Raw genomic sequence first — 20,206 nt, 5'->3', positions numbered from 1 at the left:
GAACTGGTAGGTGGTATTTGATGTTCGATGTGGAACATAGTACATTTGGCTTTTTGATCTGGCTGCCTCCTGGACTGCAGGTCTGTGAGTACCCCTCACTCGCTGACCTTTGTAGTGTGCGCATCACACTCTTACATCTTACAGATGCACTGATGTGGATACCATTGTCCTTTCTTGGATTATTGCCATTATTTTATACACATATGATGTTGCACTTGGAGCTAGATGATAGACGGAATTAATTTAATTTCTAACTCATGTTTAAAGGCACAACTTAGATGGCTGAGCTTCCAAGAGTTTCTGAAACTTTCTGTTGCCATTTAGTTTGCCGTTTGTTGTCAGTCAGTCACTGGATGGATAAAATATTAATATTTATGCTTTTGTTGTTGTTTTGCACTTCTTGTCGTTAGAATTTGAGGAAGTTACTCAAAAGTTAAATCAGTAAAATAAAAAAATGGTCAATTTTAAATTTCATTCATTCATTCATTCATTCATTCATTTACTATACCACTTAGTTCAATTCAGGCTTGCAGGGAAGCCGGTGCCAGTCACAGCAGTCATCAGGCGAGAGGCAGGTACTCCCAGGACAGAAGGCCAATCCATTGCAGATCCCAGTTTTAAACTTTTTACTGGAAAATAAGATACTTCCTCTTTGCAGGTTATAATCATCTTCATACTTTTTGTTCTTTTTGTTCAGCTGTATAATTCTATTGTATTCTGCTCCTTTTGCTGCAATATCTCTGTCTCCAACTGATTATTGGGGAACTGGACAGGCTCTTAATCTCCTCAGAAGACCAATATTACACTTGTCTGCTTTACTCCATCACACTGTCTTTCCCCCATTCCCTCCTTTTTTGTGGTTCAACCTCTGCAACGCTGATTAACAGCCTCCTTCTCTCTCCTGACATCCTCCGTTTTTTAGCTCTTTAGCTGATCATAACAACGTGGGGGACCATCCATTTCCTCCCCCCTCTCTCTCCACAGTCATTTTTTCCTCCCTTTGCACCTTTGACTTGCTCGCTGTTTAGCGGACCTTCTGCGCACATTTGTCCAAAACCAGATGTTGTGCATCATTTCTGTCTTTCAGTGTTTTCTGTTTGTTTCTGGAATATATATTATTTTAAGAAGAATTATGTTTGTACTTTGCTCAGATATGCAGAAAATGCTTGTAAGCTTCAACCACAATGATTACACTATTTATATTTTAGTAGCTAGAATATTTACTCTGGATTTATTCTGCTCTCTTGGGAGTATATCGTTCTTCACAAAATAAAAGTCAGATTAACACTGGACACTTTTTACCATTGTATGAATTCACTTAATAGATGAACGCAGAACAACAGAGTGATTACTGGTTCTGTAAGGGGGTTGCATACTAAATGTTGACCTGTGATTCTTAACAACGCATATGTTATGTTAGCTTTTATATCTTCTCTCAGTTGGGTAACAAATCTGTTATTCAGATCTAAAGTAGTGTGTCATAATTGATTAAGATGTCTAAATAATTTAAGATTTAATGTTTTGTCTGCCTTTGTTTGAAGCCTTAAAAGGGACTAAATGAAATTTCAAGGAATGAAGCTAAAATCTCTAAGCCAAGCTTATAAAGTACAGCTTGTGAAAGTTATAAACAGAATTTCTTTGTTGTATCAAAATCTATTCAACCGAGGCAGTTGTGCATTTGAGGTCATTGTTATTAGTGGGAAATATACATTTCAGAAGCTGCAGTCAACATATCCTAATTAGAGGTGACACAGTGTTCCCTTAGCTATTATTCGCCTGGTTTTTTCTTTTATTTCCTTTGCTCACTCTGTGTGTGTGTGTGTGTGTGTGTGTGTGTGTGTGTGTGTGTGTTTGAGTGTAATGGAGTGGGTAAATTGAATGACTTCAAGGTGGGAGGAGTGACCTTTACCTGTTCTCGGGTCAAATCGTAGTCCCGATTCATGTCGTCAAGAGTACGTGGAGAAGAATCCTAATAGGCGGGAAGCTTTTGTTGTTGGGTTAGAGACAGGATGAGCATCAGTAAGTCAATCTAGTCAGTCATTGATCACTGTGCTTTTCAGAGTGACATGCGTTGAATGTCAGCAGAAGATTAACACAGTATTATCTGCTTAAGAGCTAGCTGGCAGCCACGTCTTCAAGTACGTCCTTAACAGGCCAATCCTGTCGATACTGGTCACTCTTGGCGTCAATAAGATTGGCGTGAATGTATAGGTTTAGCTTGCATCACCTTTTATTAAACGTACACAGTAAATAGATCACTTCGGGACTGATCATCAGAGCGGTATGGTCAAAAATATGTATCAAAAGATATTATAGTCCTTTTTGAAATACCATGTGTAGCACATACTTTATATTTTACATGTAATTGTAGAAGATCTGTGATGACTATGATATTATTCCTAATGGTGTCATTTGAACATAAAACAGCACATCCAGGATGGAAACAATTCCTCTTCAATCTGAAGGTGAATGCTGGTCAAATTTGACACATTCACGTTGTAATGCTGCCAATCATACAATTCTTTAGCTGAATACTCATATTTTAAAAAACATCAGATCGTCCACTAATACCTGTTTACTGACACTCCATTCCAGTGAAAATGCTGGTTTACTTTCTAACTAAATGTGCTGGATGAGCTTTAATCCCAGCATTTGGTGGTGCTCATTAATGCAAAATAAACTGGAAACTAAATTTAATTGTCTAAGAAAACTTTTAACTGTCAAGTTGCAAAAGCTGCGCTGTCCTTCAAGTGATCATCTCATCCCACTCTCTGTTCAGCTCCCTACTTCAGGCTGCTTCCAACAGCATGCAGCTTGTCTTGTCATTGTGGAAGTCTTTGTGTCATGTCGTTGCCTTTGCATCATGCCAGCATGAAGTCATTTTTCTGCCTCATAGCAGATAGTGACTGTTTCATGTATTGATCAGCCCCTAAAATGTCATGAGGTAAAACAAGATTTGTCTCAGAAACAAACACACAAAAAAATTTTTTTTTTAAATGATGAAAGTGTATTTTATCTTTGAAAAGTGACCATGCATAGGTAGGATAATAGAAGTATCTATTTTTCCATGCTTAGCTGTTCGATATGCAATACTTATTGATAATGTCTGACATTTTAAGAGTCTTTTGTCTTATTCGTAATGGATAGATCTCAAAAGATAAATGACACTGTGCTTTTGTTAGCAGCAAAATGGTAATACTGTCTGTGAAACGTAGGCCCGAGAAATACTTAGTTAATTTGCAAGTGAAGTAGAATGATAAAAGTTGATGTGAGTTTTTGATGGTGCAATTTAAAAGTAAACAGTTATTGATGGCTCAATAACGTGGATAAAATCCACAAGGGAAGCTCCTCTGTTGTGTCTGCTGTCTTGCATAAATATTCATCACTTTTTTCATCAAGAGACAAAGAAGCAAAATGAAATGTTGTGTTTCAGCTCCAGGTGGAAGGGAGGATAATGGATATGGGGGTGTGTATCTCTACAATGTGTGTATACTTCCTCTCTTTTCCACAGTCGCTCTCATAAGCCAGCTCTATGCTGTTCCATATGGATGACACTCATATATGTCAGGTTTGGGTGCATCAATTCAGATATAAGCTGGTGTTTGTGTGTGCATATCAGCAACTCTTTTCTTTCTACGCAGTACTTTTAAGATTGTGTTATTTTAAAGATTATTGACCTTTTAAAGTTAATTCTAGTTAGCCAACCATCCCAATCTTTAAATCTTGACCAAATAGGTGAAAGTTATATGTATAATGTTTGTTATTCTTCCCGTTGGCAAACTGAGTATTACTTTGTGTTTATTTATTACACGGAGGCCTTCTTTCTAAATTGTTCTATACCTCATCCATCTGTAGCAGCTGGTATTCAAAACCCCATGACTGATTTGTTTACTCGTCGTGAGGAAGTCATCTTCTGAACATAACATTTTAGATAAATAGAAATATCCTTTTGCCATTGACACAATTGAAACCTATCCTCTACAGGTTTAAATCTCTCAGATTTTGTTGCTTTTTTTTTATTTTTACCGCCCATCCAGGGACACTCTGTACATGTTTTCTGTACATGAGTGTGTGTGGATATACTCTTATCTCCATAAAGGTTAATTAAATGTGTATTTTATTTGCTCACTGAGAAATCGCTTTTCAGTGATTCTGCTAAGAAGGGCCAAGGTGAAATGTGATATGTTCTTCTTTTGTGTCCCCTCAATAAGAGGAAATAATAGTTCAGACAGGAGATGTTGGAAGTTGATAGGCTTACATTTACTTGCTTCTGCATTTTAATTAATCCTCATGCATATGATATGTTGTAAGCCTGTCACCTTCACCGTTTCGCACCCTCATCTGAATTTAGCAAGCTGGTTTTGGAGAGGATTAAGATGCCGCGTGAGAAAAAAATGAAATATGAAGGTGAAAGGAAATCCTAATTCATGGATATCTGCCGTCAGATTTATTGCGATCTGCAATGGTATTGTGGCTGCATGGTCTGTGTACGCCACACCTGTCTCTGTTATCCGGCTGTAGGCAGAGATGCAGGGAAAGATGAAAAACGGGGAGGGCAGACTGCAAGAGATGGGATTTATGCTAACATGCTGGTAGGAAGGAAAAGGATTTATGTGGTCCTTTGTGAAGACTGATGCCATTACACGAGACCTCACCTCGACAGCCTCTTTCCCTCCTGTCTTTTGTTTCTGTACCCCTATTCTCTTCTTTCTGCTCTTTCTATTTACCTTTGTCTGTGGCTTTGACTACTCAGTAATCCTTCGAGACATGCTTCTCATTTATTCCAGGCCCACACCTGCTTCGGTTCTATCCCTGTAATGTCTTGAAGCCTCCCCCTTTTCTTTATTCTTCCAACTGAAAATCGATACTCCGTGTTAGTGACTGTGTGGATATGTAGTTGTCAGGTTTTTTTTTTTCTAACCTGCCATAGATTGTAAGTGGATTTTCATATACATATAGACAGCATTGGTCCTCACTGCTGACATGATGTCAGTTTTCTCGGCTTGTTCTTCATTATTATGGCTCCCACATGGCTGTCAGTCATGCTTCCTCTTCTATGGAACACAATGCTTGGGCTGCAACAAATCATTGTATTGTTTATTATTCTGAATTAGTGTTGCAACACTGATGTACCATATCGTTTGTTGAAGCATATCCATGATCACATATATAAATGGGAAAACTAGAGCCAATTGATTTGTGTGCTATATGTGAAGCTGTCAAATGCACAGCTTGTTTTGCCACAGTTTTCCAACCCAAAGCCCAGTCCCATCTTTGAAATTTATTCAGATTTTTCTGACTAAATAAATTTTAAATAAATTTAAATCAATGAATAAATTTCTGACTAATAAATCAGAATGATAGTATAGGCATCATCAAAGGCTGGCTAATCAGATGCCCCTCAGCTTCTGTTACAAGCTGCACTTGAACACACCGCCAGGAATTTAGCCTGTGACAAGCTGCATCACAACATTGGTAAGATTAAGTTTGAACTGGAAAATTGGTTTGAAGCTTGAAATAAAGAATTCTTCTTGACATAAGTTGGACTTTAATTGCTTGACCTTTTTGAGGGGATTATAAAAGTTTGGGCTTGTTTCCACCTAACTGTTTAATTTTAATTTCTCCGTGTCACATTTGATCATCTTGTACGTTTCCTCTCTTTCCACAGCAAAGAAGACTTGTGCGACTACAGACTTTACCTGTAAAAATGGGCAATGCCTTCCTGCTAGGTGGCGCTGTGATGGAGAACCAGAGTGTGCAGACGGTTCTGATGAGGCTGATGCAATTTGCAGTAAGTAGTTGCACAGATACACACATAATAACTGGTATTGCCACAAAATTTAACACTGAAATACCAGCAGATGGAAACCTCAAACACTGCCAGGCAGGTCAACACACGCATACAAGAAGTTGACCTCCACACACATGCATGTTTCTTCTTCCTTCAGCATGAAACATTTCCAAGGTTGTCCATTTCCAGCGTGTCACATTTTGCCCTGCTTTATCTGCTGGGTTGACCTTCTGGTTCTTGCACATTACTACAGAAAATTGCTCTCAGTTGCTTTTTGTTGTTTGTTGCACCGTTGTACACAGGACCTCAGTATATGGTTAGATCAGTGCTGCAAAGGGTAAATATGTAGACAAAAGGCATGTACCTTCAGCATGTTTTCCACAGAGCTTATTTTAAAATGCAAAGAAAGAATTAAAATAAATTGCGGTATTGTAAATAAATCTCTCTCACACAGCTTTTTCCTCTTATTTAAGTTTCCACACCCTCTCGCAACTTTTAATTAGCACCATTAGTTTAAAGTTATGTTGTTTACTAGCTATTATGGCTACTTATCAGCATTTCTGACCAGTCAAAACACAATTTCATTATTCATGTAAAATTACTTGATTTATACATTTAAGTTTATTCTAAACCTGTACTTGCAGGTGAGTTGCTACAGCTCTAATAATAAATTGATGAAAAATATGTTTTATTTGTCAAACGGAAAAGAATCAGTTTTATGTAATATGTAGTTACACTTTGTTTAGGCTCATGCACATTTTTATGGGACCATTATGTTTTTGTTTCTTTTTAATACTGTATTATACAACTAGGTTAAAAACTACTAAATTATCTGAATCAGTTCAGCTCCAGCTGTGAACCTGGAGAAAACGCTGACTGGTAAATTTAGACAACAGCTCATCTCAGATTGTCTTTAAAGAAAAAATACTTTTGCATAAAGAGAGCAGTATATTAAACAACATGAAATTAAGTCAAATTCTAGCAAAACTGAATCAAATCAGACTGTTAAATCAATTCGAGAAATGATTGGTGACACCCAAACATTGTATATCCACATCATGCACTATAATAGTCATGAAACAGGTGGCAGAGCTTGTAGTCAAACCTTTCCAGTTACACAATTTTTTTCTAAGGCTTGCAGGTGTTGCCCTCATTGGTGCAATTATGAAAAATGGAATACTGCTCACTATATTTACTTAATATTTAATGGATTCACAAGTTGTGATTAGGTTTACAAAGCAGTATGATCAGTTTAGAGTGGGGGATACAATTAAGTAAAATGGGGGTGTGCTATTAAACTTGATCAGCATAGACTGGTAAGGACAGGTAGTTGCTTTAGATTTTACAAGCTGAATAGCTATTTCAATAAAGAAATAGATGATGAAGAACAAATGCAATGCAATGTAACATTAAGTAATTTGTCCTAATGTTACAACAGGCATTGACACTGGGTATCTACTATATGAACTACTGGTTGCAATTTTCAGATGAGCCCATTTTGAAGAAGTAAAAGGCAACGAGTAAGGGTCAGTTACACTTAGGGATATTTGTTATGTGACTGCATGCTCTCCCACCCCCCAGTTTAACCAGGGAGTTTTCTTGGCTTGTGGCTCTTTTTGAAACAGTTGCTGGATATGAAAGGGAGTCAGAAGGAGTCATGCAGTTATTAGTATCAGGCTCTTTGCAACCTGGGCTAGCTGCGTTCAGTACAGCTGCTCAACCACTTGTGCTAAACAGAGACCGTTTTTGTGTTGGTTTTAATTCATTAATCTATTCCTCTGTGAGAAAACCCCACGAGAAAGAATGTTATAACTTCCACTTTAGGCATTTACATTATAGGTAAGGCTTCATTATGACATTGGAAAGCAGGAGGAACAGCATCCATTTGCTGTGATCGGACTCTGAAGGATGGGATTTAATTGTAGAAGTCAAATTCGCCAAAGAAATGTGGTCAAAGTCCATGAATGGCAACAAGGCACTTGTTCACTTGTAGTTTAAGTACCAAAAGCTTACCTTGCTCTGTATGAACAGACTATAAATTGTTAGTAGTACACCCAGAAATGTGTAGTATGGTTTCAATGTCAACAAAGTATTAACTTGAACATGCTCTAACTGACAAAGTACAATGTGTGAATGTCATAGACATAACACGCCATCATGGCCCTTAGTCTACACACAATAGAGGCAGGGAATGAATAATCCTAATATTACACAGAATTCACACATTAATCTCACACACGGCCATTGTTATGTCCTAAAATGAGTGAAAGAGCAGGATTGGAAGAAGTTGGACTTTTTATCTTTCATCCCAAAACTTTTCACATGACTGTAACTGCAAGCCAACTCCTGTTTTAGTTTCTATCTCCTTATTACAAAGAGTCTCAAAGAGGTGATCAAAGACCGCTTTGAAGATTCTGAAAGGCATAAGTCTGATTGGCAGGGGCCAAGAGCATGTGTGGGTGTGTATGCACGCACTCACCTGAACGTGCAATCGTGTGCACCCACATAAATGTGTGTATGGAGCAGGTCAATAAATGTATTTAGTATTCATCACAAGGTGAACCTGTAAGTCATTTCATCAGATCAGTGGACCTGCGGTTAAGTCTCATTATATCTAATCAAGGTCAGAGACTGTGAGAGCATCACTAACTTTTTCAGCCACGTTGATCATCACAGCTGTCTGAATGTTTAAATACATGCAGCAGAATGAGTACGTTTCTCCAACTAAATCTTTTCTCATATAAGTGAAAACAATGTTTTTGTGTTTTCTGGACTTTGATTGTTAGACATGAATTTACAGCTATGACTAAACTAAAAAAAAGTTACATTTACTGCCCAGAAGATAAATAAGATGCACTGAGAAGAAATGACAACGATGGAAGCAACCAGTATAAACCGGATTGGTAATGGCATTACATGTCCATTTGCATGTTTCTCGTCTAACATAATTATGGCAAATCTGGAAATCTTAAGTTTATAGCTCTCCAAAATATTATAAGTTGAGGTCCCATTATCCACTTACCTATTGTTTTACCTGTTTATTCCGATAGAGGATCTTATATAAAAGTTACTATCTAAGAGGAAAACGCTCTGACAGTCGCTCCACTTGGATATTCTGAATTCTTTTTAACACATATTCCACCACAAAACCTGTAGTCCATAATGGCATCCGTCTTTTCTGCTGCAGGGCAAACTTGAATGATCAAAAGTGGCTCCAACAGAAACAACTGCAGCCTACAGCCTAGGTTGTTTTTCATATTTTGAAGACAAGTAGATGTGTTCTTGTGTAGCACCAACACAACCTTGTGTGACTGTTACGTCTCCGCATACAGTACCAGCAACAATTATCCTCGGTGGTACAATAGCATCTGCATTAGTTTCTTCCTCTACAGTTTTCTCCTGCATGTATCACCATGCTCAACGTGCCACCACTGCCTTATCACTGCCCTTATGTAATCCAATCACACCCTTTGGCTGTTTTACTTAATATCACACTTGCCTTCATTCAATTTAGTCTCTCCTGTGCTATAACCCTACATCCTTTGAAGATTTCTCTGCCAGCATACCACCTTATCACATTCTTGGCCCTGTCCTCGTCCATGCTGTGTATCATCCACTTTCTGATCAGAGTTCAGTTTAAGTAATGCCTTTGATAGAATTGATTGCCTGGGAGCAAATCGATGGGCTGATCCTCCAGACTTCTGGTTGACTGCTGTTTTACTATGGACCTTCAATGACGGCTCTGAAAGCGCACACACTCACACACACTCAGGCCCCTATGTAGCTGTCTGTAATTACACATTGGAAAATGAATCTGGGCCTGGGGGGGATTCTGGAGAAAATGCCCAATCAGACGAGTGGTGGCTGATGCATGAAAGAGTGCACACGTCTGTGTCCGATGTTATGCAGAAATCCTAAGTAGAGTCATCATTGCTTAATAGTGGTTGGAGCTGCATCATTAGTAGTAATGGATAGATGTCAAAAAGCATGTTAATAAATAATATTTTGAACAAGAGAAGAAGTTGTGAAAGAAGTGGGGAATTTATTTAGGGCAAATTCTCACAAGAGCTGTGAGTTTGAACAAACTATGGTGTGCTTCTACAGTTCATGTGGAGTGGCCCATTTGGTGTGGAACCAAGAAGCAGATTTTGGTCCACTTTAAAGCCAGAGGTGCTGGATCAATTGCAAGTAAACCCTAGAGAAGTTAGTTTGCAGTGTGAAAGCAAACTGTCATTTATTTCTGTCTGTTATTTTAACACAAAATTTAAAAAAGTAACTAGTTCTGCATAAACTTCCCAGCCATCATGATCCTGTGGCGCCCATATGGGTTTCAAGCCGTATCAAAGTGGGTTTCAGCTGAGGGTCAACTTGGTGAGTTGCTCAGGACACATGGAGGCCGTAAATCCTAGTCAGTTTGTCCATGTCAGGACCAAGGGTTACATTTGGGCTATATGTGTACTGAATAAACATGGACTTGAACTGTGAAAATGTTGCATGTCCCATGTATTTTCGGTGAAATCAGCCCCATGTGTAAAGCTCATATGGGCTGGCTGTATGAGCCCCAATAAGGGATGGGCATTGGGTGGCCATGTAGGCTAGCTAAATGGCCCTAAGTTGAGCACCAGCTGAAACCTAGTCAAAACCAACTTGAAACCTATACTGTATGAGCAAACGCACATGAAGCCATTATGGAAACTGCGAACAAACACGTAGTACCCCAAACTGCTGCCCAGTTTGAACTTTTACAGGTCCCACAGGGGCATACGAGCTGGGTTGGTGTTGCTCCATTGTTTACCTGCATCATACAATTACTTGCATCAAAAATAAACAACCTCATAACAGAGACATGTCAGCAAGACTTGTGGTCATATACTTAATCTCCTGAATTTAACATCACCCAGTCTAATTTCCCAGGATTTCAACTTTTACATAGTCAACTAGCTGGTTTGGGGTAGCATCAACAACGAGCTGCCAATAGTGCACAATAAAATGCAAACTCCATTAATGGGAGTATTTGTATACCATGGTTTAAAGTAATGTCTTTGACCATCAAGGCATGATTGTAAAAGCAAAGAACATCTCCATAAAACACTCAGCAACTTTTACATCAAAACATATCGCACAATATCTAACAGTCCTTAAACCTACCTGTGACATTGGCAAATTTTGTGCAGCTAAATTGCTATTCAAGAATGCTTTACCTTAGTCGTATTTGGAAGACACGGAGGATAATTTATATCCACAACATAAACATCTGTATCATCTCAGTAGGTAATCTTGCTCTGCTCAGGCATAGGTAGATGCTAATACAGGTTCTACTGAAAAGTTTCCAGTTCAACTGAGAAACAGTAAGAGGAAACACAAATGAGTATTTTTAATGATTAAAAATCAATCATGTCATGTTTCACTGTAAAATAGCAGTTAATAGGTAAAACTGAGAGAACACGGATCTTTATATTCCCTTTGGCTCTGCCATTATGAAATCAAATCTGTTTGAAATGAGAGTACAGGAAGGATTTTAAAGTATTTCTATCAGTATGATCTTTGTTGTGGGACCAGAAACTTAACTTGCGATGTAGCTGCTTTTTCCTTTGTGTCCTCCAATTTATGACTTAATATCCTGAATCTAGTTTTAAATCTTAATAAGCCTCAATGTGTTTATTACTTTTATTGATCTTCTCATTTTATATTTTCTTTTATCTTAAGTTACCCAACACCTCAAGGGTTACTTATTTCAATCCGGCTGATGAAAGCCATTCATCTAAAGAGACAAACTGTCAAAGCTGGGCTTTTCATCACAGCGAGAGTTCTCACACGCTTGTAGTCGGCATGATTTATAGAGCTCATATTCAGTTACTGACTTCTTCAGATACTTTTTTCATTGATAATATCATTCAGAAGAAAGATATAAAACTGAGATAAACCTTCAGAGGTTTTAAAAGTTAGCAGTAACTCCGTTGGATTGCAGAAGTTATTTTTCTTGCTTCTGTTTATTTCAAGCGGTAATGTAGCTTTATTGAGGCTCAGATGTTTGGTGAAGCAAAAAGGATTTTTGTGATGGGAGGATGTTGACTGACACTGCTCGTGACTATTTTTTTTATTTTATACAATGAGTCTAAATAAATGGTGCGACAAAAGGGTGCTATTACCTGCTGTATCAGTTTGTCATGTTTCATGCTTTAAAGCTGTGAAGTTTAACTACAAGGCTGTAAAACATGTTTTTGATTCTCAAGGGTTGGAACTCAAAGCATGGGAATATCGGCCTTTCACTCCTTCTGTTTACCATTTTATACGAGCCAGCATGTATTGATCTCTGGGAATTTCAGGAAACACAGATTTATTTCTAAATCTTGTTAGTGTGAAAATGATTAATTCTGTTATTAGAACCCGGATCCTTTTGGTTGTACATGACAGTCAGTTGCCATGTAATATTTAACGACTCAGTATTGCCCTAGATGTTTTACTAAGGCCACTGTATAGTCATTTGTGCTTTGGATACAGCTTGAACTTGTGTCCCTTTCTTGTCATTTTCCTCTCCAAGCCTGCTATCATCAGTTCCACCTGCTCCTGTGTGGTGAAGTGGGTCTGGCTTTGTTTGTGTGTGGTGAAACAATGGTCAGGTCACCATAATACAGCAGCGGGGCAGGAGGTGGTGCTAGTTAATTATTTTGGAATACGAGCGGAAAGGATCCAGTGAGTTGCATTGTTGGGTGGCTTCAATTTCATGCTTGAGGCAGCGGCTGTCCCAGTCATAATTTCCCAGGTGGCCTGTCTCTTGTTCTCTCTACCTGTGTCTGTCCTCCTTGCTATCTCAGCCTGGTCTAGAGCCAATGACCCTGTCATCAAAAGACACACTAGTAACTGCTTTTTGGGGGAAAAAAAATCACAAGCTGTGGTAAAGTTATGGAGACTGGAAAGGTGTGAGTAAGATTTCTGAGTGTGTTCAATCACTTTAGAGACAGAAAGGTCTAATTTGTCCACAGTCTCTCACTGCATGTTTTGATGGAAAGACTCTGTTGCCCTGAGCTGAATTTTACTCACTGCTTACAAAATACCCCATTTAACCTCAAATTCCCAAATGCAAACATTATTATTCACATTTCCCTCTGTCCGCTAGTTATTTTCTGTGTCCTGCATCAATTACTGACTCAACTACAGAAGGCATTGTGAAATTAAAGTGACAGATTTTTTTTGAGCCAGTATGAAAATTGAAGCTCTCAAGAATCTTGTATTACATTTCAGTGTTGAGTGCACACTATTATTACCCAGCTGCAGTTTTTTAAGCTAGTGATCTGTAGCCTTAAAGCCAACTCATAATTTCAGCATCAATGAGGATTAAGGTTAAGCAATATGCCAAAGAATATTACAATATAGGACTATGTATTGATCTTGTTCATGGTATAGTTAGTTAATGCTGCCAGTTTTAAAGGTGGAGTGATGACTGTCATTTCCAATATCTGAAATATGAAACAGCTGTTTTAATATCTGCTTTGTTTGGAAAGTTTTCCACCAACAATGGGATGAAGTGTTTCTGTGTGAAGCTTCCATTGCAAAAAACTTGAGCAGCGAGTTGCAGCGCCCCATATTTTTATACTTTCATGCTGTATAGTTGTTTGGATGTTATCTCTTCAGCTAATTGAACAAATTATCCATGTTTCCCTTTTGGCGTTCACCAGCTAAAAAAAAAGTTTGCACATTGGAATCACCTGTTCTCATATTTTTTACTGAATCTAAACTACCTCCATATTACTATTGCAGTTGGCCATTTTCTATCAACTGTTTTAAGAGTTTGGGAAATCAAGTCATGTTCTACTTCCGCTTCTGTGGCTCTCTTTGGCTTCACTCATTCTTTGAGGAGGGAAACTGAACATAAATCTGACAATGTGTTGTTAGGTCATGGTATGCTTTCTTTTCCACCCTATCAGAGCAGTTAGCTTGGAGGTGCTTTGCCACCAACTAGTGAACTGCAGTGTGCTGAGATACACAGCTCACTCTGTAGATTGAGTATGTCCAACTTCGGTTCTTGAGAGCTGCAGTCCTGCAGGTTTTAGACGTGTCTTTGCGTCAACACATCGGAATATAAATAAAAGACTCACCACATCTCTACTGTGTTCTTTTGGAAGAGTACAGAGTGATTACATCTTTATGAATGGCAAGATTTTCTGCAGTTGACCCAAAATGTAGTATACAATGCACATATTATGTTCTAGTAATAAAACACCACTAAAATACTATCAAAGATGTCTATAGGTGCATTTTTATTACCTTTAAAATTGCACAAAACCTAAATATTGCAGGGAAAATCTTGTAGTATTGTTTTGTGTGAAGGTGAAATTGCGATAATGGCAACGTTGCTTCTTTGTTCACACCGTGTGTAGCAAAAAATAATCCAAAAATTACACAGCAGCTGCCATTACGTGATGTTATTTGTCGATTCCCCTCTACCATACAATTAATGACCATTGCCTTTGGCCAGTTACAATTGGTCAGTGGTCAAAATGTTATTACTTACAAGTGGCATCTTATGAGGGTAGAACAGGCTAATGGAGTAGCCTTAACTAATGTTTGTAAATTATATTTGTTGTTTTTGATGATCTTTTTATTGTAAGTCTCTCCACTAGTAGCAACTTCTCACGAGGTTCTATAAAAGCTGTTTGTTAGATACATCAGATGTTTAAAACTGTTTCATGCGAGGCTACAGAGGAATAATGAAAAGGCAGAAGATGGCCGTACGACCAGGAGACAAAAGACTTCCAAAACACGTTTGAAATGTCTCAGTACAATGTTGAATTGTTTCCAGTTGTGTCGGCTGCATAAAGTAGCATGAGTACCCAAAATATAAATCATAATAGTTTGATGAAAACTTTGCGTTTTGGGGGGATTTTCTAAGCTTTTGTTTATTCATGAACTTCCGTATGCAAAATCACATTATGTACTATTTTAAGGCTGCAATGATTTGTCGTTAAAGTCGACAACGTCAACAATAAAAAATTAATCGACGTGAAATTTAATTGTTGACGCGTCACTTTGTAAACTCCCGTAACGGCTTTGCTAATAAAACACTGTGCGAGGCAACTTAACGCCATTTACCAACCACGGCTTTTCAGGCAGTATAAGAACTGACACAAGAAATGACACATAGCACCGCAGGAAGTAATGGGGCCAGTATTGTCATTTTGTGTAGCGTCTTTGTTTAAACAACGAAGAGCAAACTGACAGCGGAGCAATCTATTTCCAATGTTTGGGGATATTTCACGCTATACAACGTGTGAAACAGGTGTAATATGTAGTCTGCCACGCAGAGTTGACGTACCACGGCAGCACAACAGTCATGCATGAGCATCTGAAACAAAAGTACCCTGGAGTCATGGTCCCCAGCATTCCGGATGGCAAAGTTAGCATTACCGAGTAGTGATGTGCTGTTGTTACCTCTGCCAAAGAGGTTATGTTTTTACCAGCGTTTGTTTGTTTGTGTTCAAGATAACTAAGTTATGGATAGATGTTCATGAAATTTTCAGGAGTTGTTGGAAATGTGAAAAGGAAGAAGGATTCTGGCTCTTGTTCACCTTACAAAACAGGCTTTTTCAAGCTGTAAATAATTATTTCAATGCAATAGCACGAAAATTAAGATGTTAAAATATTTTATTTTGTTTTCCTTTTCAGGAGAATTCTGTACAGCTTGGATATGACACTATAGCTAAGTTTGAATGTTTCAAAATAAATTAGTGGTAAGCTGTTAAGCTTAAATTTAATGTTCAACTGGTTCAGGAGGATTCTTTTAACTTACTAAAGGACATTATGCTGGGACTGACTGGGAATCAGGGTGACATTCATATGATGCAAATAAACAGAGTGGGGTAAAACATACTGGAGCTTGTAAAAAGAGCTGCGTCAACTGGAAGATGGTAGGCGTGACAGTAATAATTGTGACTAATTAAAAAAAAATATTGACAGATTATTTGACTATTAGAATAATAGTTGCAGCCCTGTACTATTGAGATGTGTATTTTTATCTTTCTAGTTCTAGTTTTGGACGCGGACATAGGATTTGGATAGTGCCAATAACTTTAACTAATCCTTTTCTGTTTTTCTTTTGCTGCAGCTTTCTACAATCTCTTACAATTTTATTGTGGTGTTTGCTATAAGGAGTGTTTTTTTTTTCTTTTAATACCCACTGTGCCCTCTACTAAACAACCATTTACAGAGCCCCATGGGAAAAAGTGGCAATTTCCTATGAGAGCACTAGTGTCACCCCCATGGCACTGCCAGACACATAGTCTAGACTTTGCTAATGGTTCCATATTTAACAAGTCTGTTCTACTCCCTTTGTGTTGCCCAGAGAAAAAGGGAAAATTACATGGGAGAAAGAGGGTGTAAAGGCATCAGTTTCTAGCAGCTCCATTAAAAAAAAAAGAAAAGAAAAATAGCTGAAAGACACATGTGAAATATCAGTTTGTCACACGCCTTTTGATCAATTTTCCTGTCTACAGGAATTCAACAGTTGTGGGGTGGAAATAACAGAAAAAAAATATTGGAATTAACGGATTTCTCTGAATGGTTTTATCTAGCACCGTCTTCTTTTTTTCTGTACTTGCACACAGAGCTTGCATGTCTTGTTGTCACCTGGTGTTATATGCATCCAAACAGACCTCTAAGAAATACTTGAAAGAAAATGTTGAAAAGGTGTGTAGAAGAAATCAGACGGATCTGAGTTGTTTGGGTCTTTTTTTCCCCCCAAAAATGGAACACTTCAGGCTTACAGTACGTTTGATAGTGTCCCTAGGTTACTGTTTGTTTTTTATTGACAGATCTCTGCTGGATAATTTTGCTTTGTTTTGTTGCCATCCTACCACTTTCTCCTTTTTCTGCACTTGTTCTTTCTCTCGTCAATTCCTTCTCTTCTTTTCCTCGGCTTTGATCTTTCTCTCTCCAACATACTTGCCTGTCTTCCTTCCTCAGGGCTGCAATAATTGGAGATCAGCGTTCCAATGAAAGCCACTAATCAACACTAACCTTCATTTAGAATGTAATCTGATATTAACCACATACGCCCTCTCTGCAAATTGGATTTCACATCTGAAGGACAACACTGGGTGGAGTTGGTAACATGGCGACTTTTCAGGCAAGGTTTAGCTGGTCGGCCTTGGTCTCTAAGTCCAAACTCAATTGATTTACATTCAGAACCAAGGGTCAGCAAACTACACCAAACTTGAGATTTAAAAAGCAAAGACATAGGGGAAAAAAAAAAAGAAACGATATATATTTTGGAATGGTAAATCTGTGAATGGTATACTCTATTACATTGAAAATACTTATTGGTTAAAAGACTATGCATATTAAAACATCCAACATACACATCAAAAGAATTTATACAACATATTTAAAGCTTTTTTTCTTGTTTAATCGGTCTGAAGTGACAGAACTATAAAAAGAAAAGACCCCATTCTCCTACAATGTCCCATTACTATGAAATATCACGCTCCAGTTCTTGCAGTGCTATACAAGGATCTGTAAATTAATGTGTTCAAGCATACATTATGTAAAAAAAAAGAAGAAAAAACTCTTTCAACCGTCGCCCATGCATGGAAAAATATGTGTAGCCCTCTTTAGTCATACAGTGCACATCCACTACTACTCATGCATACAATAATTGCTTAACTGTACATGTATATCCACAAATGCACACACTTATTCTGTCTTAAATTAGGTCATGTGAAAAAAATCATGTCAATGGAGTACGCTAAATAAAACATGCTTTCTCTGTTTTAAGCTAAATTGACACCATGAATGAAAGGAACTGTCGCTGACCCTGAAGCCAAATTACATGGCATCTGAGTGCATGAACTTGTTTAATTTATTTTCCAACTTGACACTTCACTCTTATCCTTTGGGGCAAACTTTATAATATAATGAAATTAAATTAAAATAAAATGTGTAGGTTGAAAAAGAAAAAAACCTTCTACAAAAGAAAGGAATTTTATCTTGTTTTACTTTTTAAATGGATGAAATTATACATATATATATATATATATATATATATATATATTATTTTTAGCTATCTTAGTCTTGCAACTGACCGACTGACTAATTCTTTCAGACTAACTTAGACACTAAGAAGGCCACCTTGCCTTATGTCCACGGAAACTCAGCTGCGTCTTCTTTACCTGTCGGAGCTCGTTTTCAATCTTCCTCCACTTGCGAACCATCGATTCATTAATCTTAAATTCTCTCTCGGCTGCTCGATTTCCATGTTGCTTGGCGAAGTTGATGGCCTTCAGTTTAAACTGTGCTTCATAAGCGTGTCTTTTTGCCATTTTCAGGGTTGTTAGAAAAAGGTGTTCTGCATAACGCACATACCTGTTCTTTTATATGCGATCAACGCCCATGCTTCACCCTTTAACGTTCTCATGATGTTCTCTGCTACGTCCGATTACAACAACAACAACACGCACACAAAGGGCGCACTGCACTATAGGGCGCGCCGCACATTTTGAAGAAAATCTAAGACTTTTATGTGCGCCTTATGGTCGTGAAAATACGGTAGCTACACTCGGAATGGCCCAGACTCCCAGCCCCACCCCTCACCCCCATACAACCATACTGAACCAATAATGCATGTTAGTAATAAACTCATGTGCAAAAATACTGTTTTTACTTGTTTTTATGAGCATCATCGTGATGGTGCTGATAAAAATTTTTCCATTTGAAGCTCAATAATTGACTGATGCAAATACTTTTGTATGAGTTATTTATACTTGGAGAGTTAAGGCTGACCAGTGTAAAAAAAGAGAAAAAAAGTATTTTCTTTCACTCTGCCTTTACCAAAACTGAAGAGGCTTAGTTGAATAAAATCACACCTTTGAATTAGAAAAGTAAATGCAATTTCCTTCCAGAGCAGAAATGTATTTTCTAAATAAACTAAAGCATAACACTAAGACGTTATACAACTGTATGTCTGAGATTGTGTTAATAAGAATTTTTATTTCTTTTTTAATTTATAAAGATAGCAGACTGAAATTATTTAGCAACTAAATAATTGATTTTAAATGTGTGCATAACTTTTCAACCAAATGCCTCCCTATCTCTTTAAAACTTTAAAAATAATATCTGACCTTATATTTATACTTATATACTTTTCTGTATCTGACTTGATTGATTTTTCTTACTTATATAATTTTCATTTTTTGTGACTTCACCAGATTTTATTATCCATGAATTCATGTTAATTGAGGCTGCTTAGTGCTTTTGTCAGCCTATTACATTGAGACGTATAGTATTGTTCGGAGTGACATAAACCTAATTATCTGAAATGAAACAGATGAAATTTTATGCTGCCTTTATGTAAGGAAACTGAACCATGAGAAGAGCTAGTGCATAGTTGTCTATTGATTCAAACGGCTTCTTGGCCTCGTTTTTATTGCACAGTATTTAAACTGTAAAAGTTTATTGTTCTCAAGCATCCACTCACAAATTTATGCTGCAACCTCATGATGAAAATTTCAGTTTATTCTATTTTACAGACAATTGGCTCTTATGGATCCCTTCTAAGTCAGACTTAAATGACAATCTGTCAAAGTCATGCAAAAACCTGGTGCATTCACTCACTTTATATAACCTTGTTTACATTTTTAAAACTATTGTAAGTAGTCATTTCTGGTTTTCAGAATGTAGTCTGAATTCTCATTTTCTCCAAAAGGCATCAAATTACAGATTAGACATTCTTCTAACATGTCAAAAAAGGTTTGATCTTATTTCTATCATTTAAACTTTCAAAATATTAGAAAACAAAAAATGGTGCCTGTAAAAGTTTGGGCACCCTGCAGAGTTAGTACCTTGTACTCCCACTTTTGGACAGCTGAGCAACTGACAGTGTCCTGGATTGTTTGCAAATTAGTGTCTGGAAAGAACCAGGTGATGTCAATCTCAAAGGTTTTAAATGCCCAGACTCATCTGACCTTGCCTCAACAATCGGCACCATGGGTTCCTGTAAGCAGCTGTCAAGAACACTGAAACTGAAAATAGCTGATGCTTGCAAAGCAGGAGAAGGGTGTAAGAAAATAGTAAAGTGTTTTCAGATGCTAATATCCTCTGTTCCGAATGTAATCAAGAAATGGCAGTCATTGGGAACAGTGGAAGTTAAAGCAAGATCTGGAAGACCAAGAAAAATATCAGACAGAACAGCTCGCAAGATTTTAAGAAAGGCAAGTCAAAACCCAAGTTTGGCTGCACAATCCCTCCAGGAAGATCTGGCTGATACTGGAGTTACGGTACACCATTCCACTATAAAGAGGCACTTGTACAAATATGGCCTTCATGGAAGAGTCATCAGAAGGAAACTCTTTTTTTACATCCTTATCACAAAAATCTGCATTTGAAGTTTGCAAAGGAACATATAGACAAGCCTGATGCATTTTG

The 20,206-nt window shown here is 37.7% G+C and overlaps 1 protein-coding gene across 1 annotated transcript in view; it reads left to right on the top strand.

Annotated features, from left to right (window-relative positions):
• Positions 1–20,206, top strand: part of lrp8 (low density lipoprotein receptor-related protein 8, apolipoprotein e receptor) — a gene marked incomplete at both ends in the record, with an annotated part of 154,989 nt that overhangs the window by 63,384 nt on the left and 71,399 nt on the right. Inside the window, one exon of the mRNA XM_079245435.1 lies at positions 5,669–5,791. Within this exon, the coding sequence (XP_079101561.1) occupies positions 5,669–5,791 (123 nt within the window). The remainder of the gene's footprint in view (positions 1–5,668; positions 5,792–20,206) is intronic.

This window comes from Telmatherina bonti (genome assembly GCF_933228915.1).
Source record: "Telmatherina bonti genome assembly, chromosome: 8".
Taxonomy (NCBI): Eukaryota; Metazoa; Chordata; class Actinopteri; order Atheriniformes; family Telmatherinidae; genus Telmatherina; species Telmatherina bonti.
The sequence above is the reverse complement of the archived record's forward strand: the minus strand, read 5'-3'. Positions and strand labels throughout refer to the sequence as shown.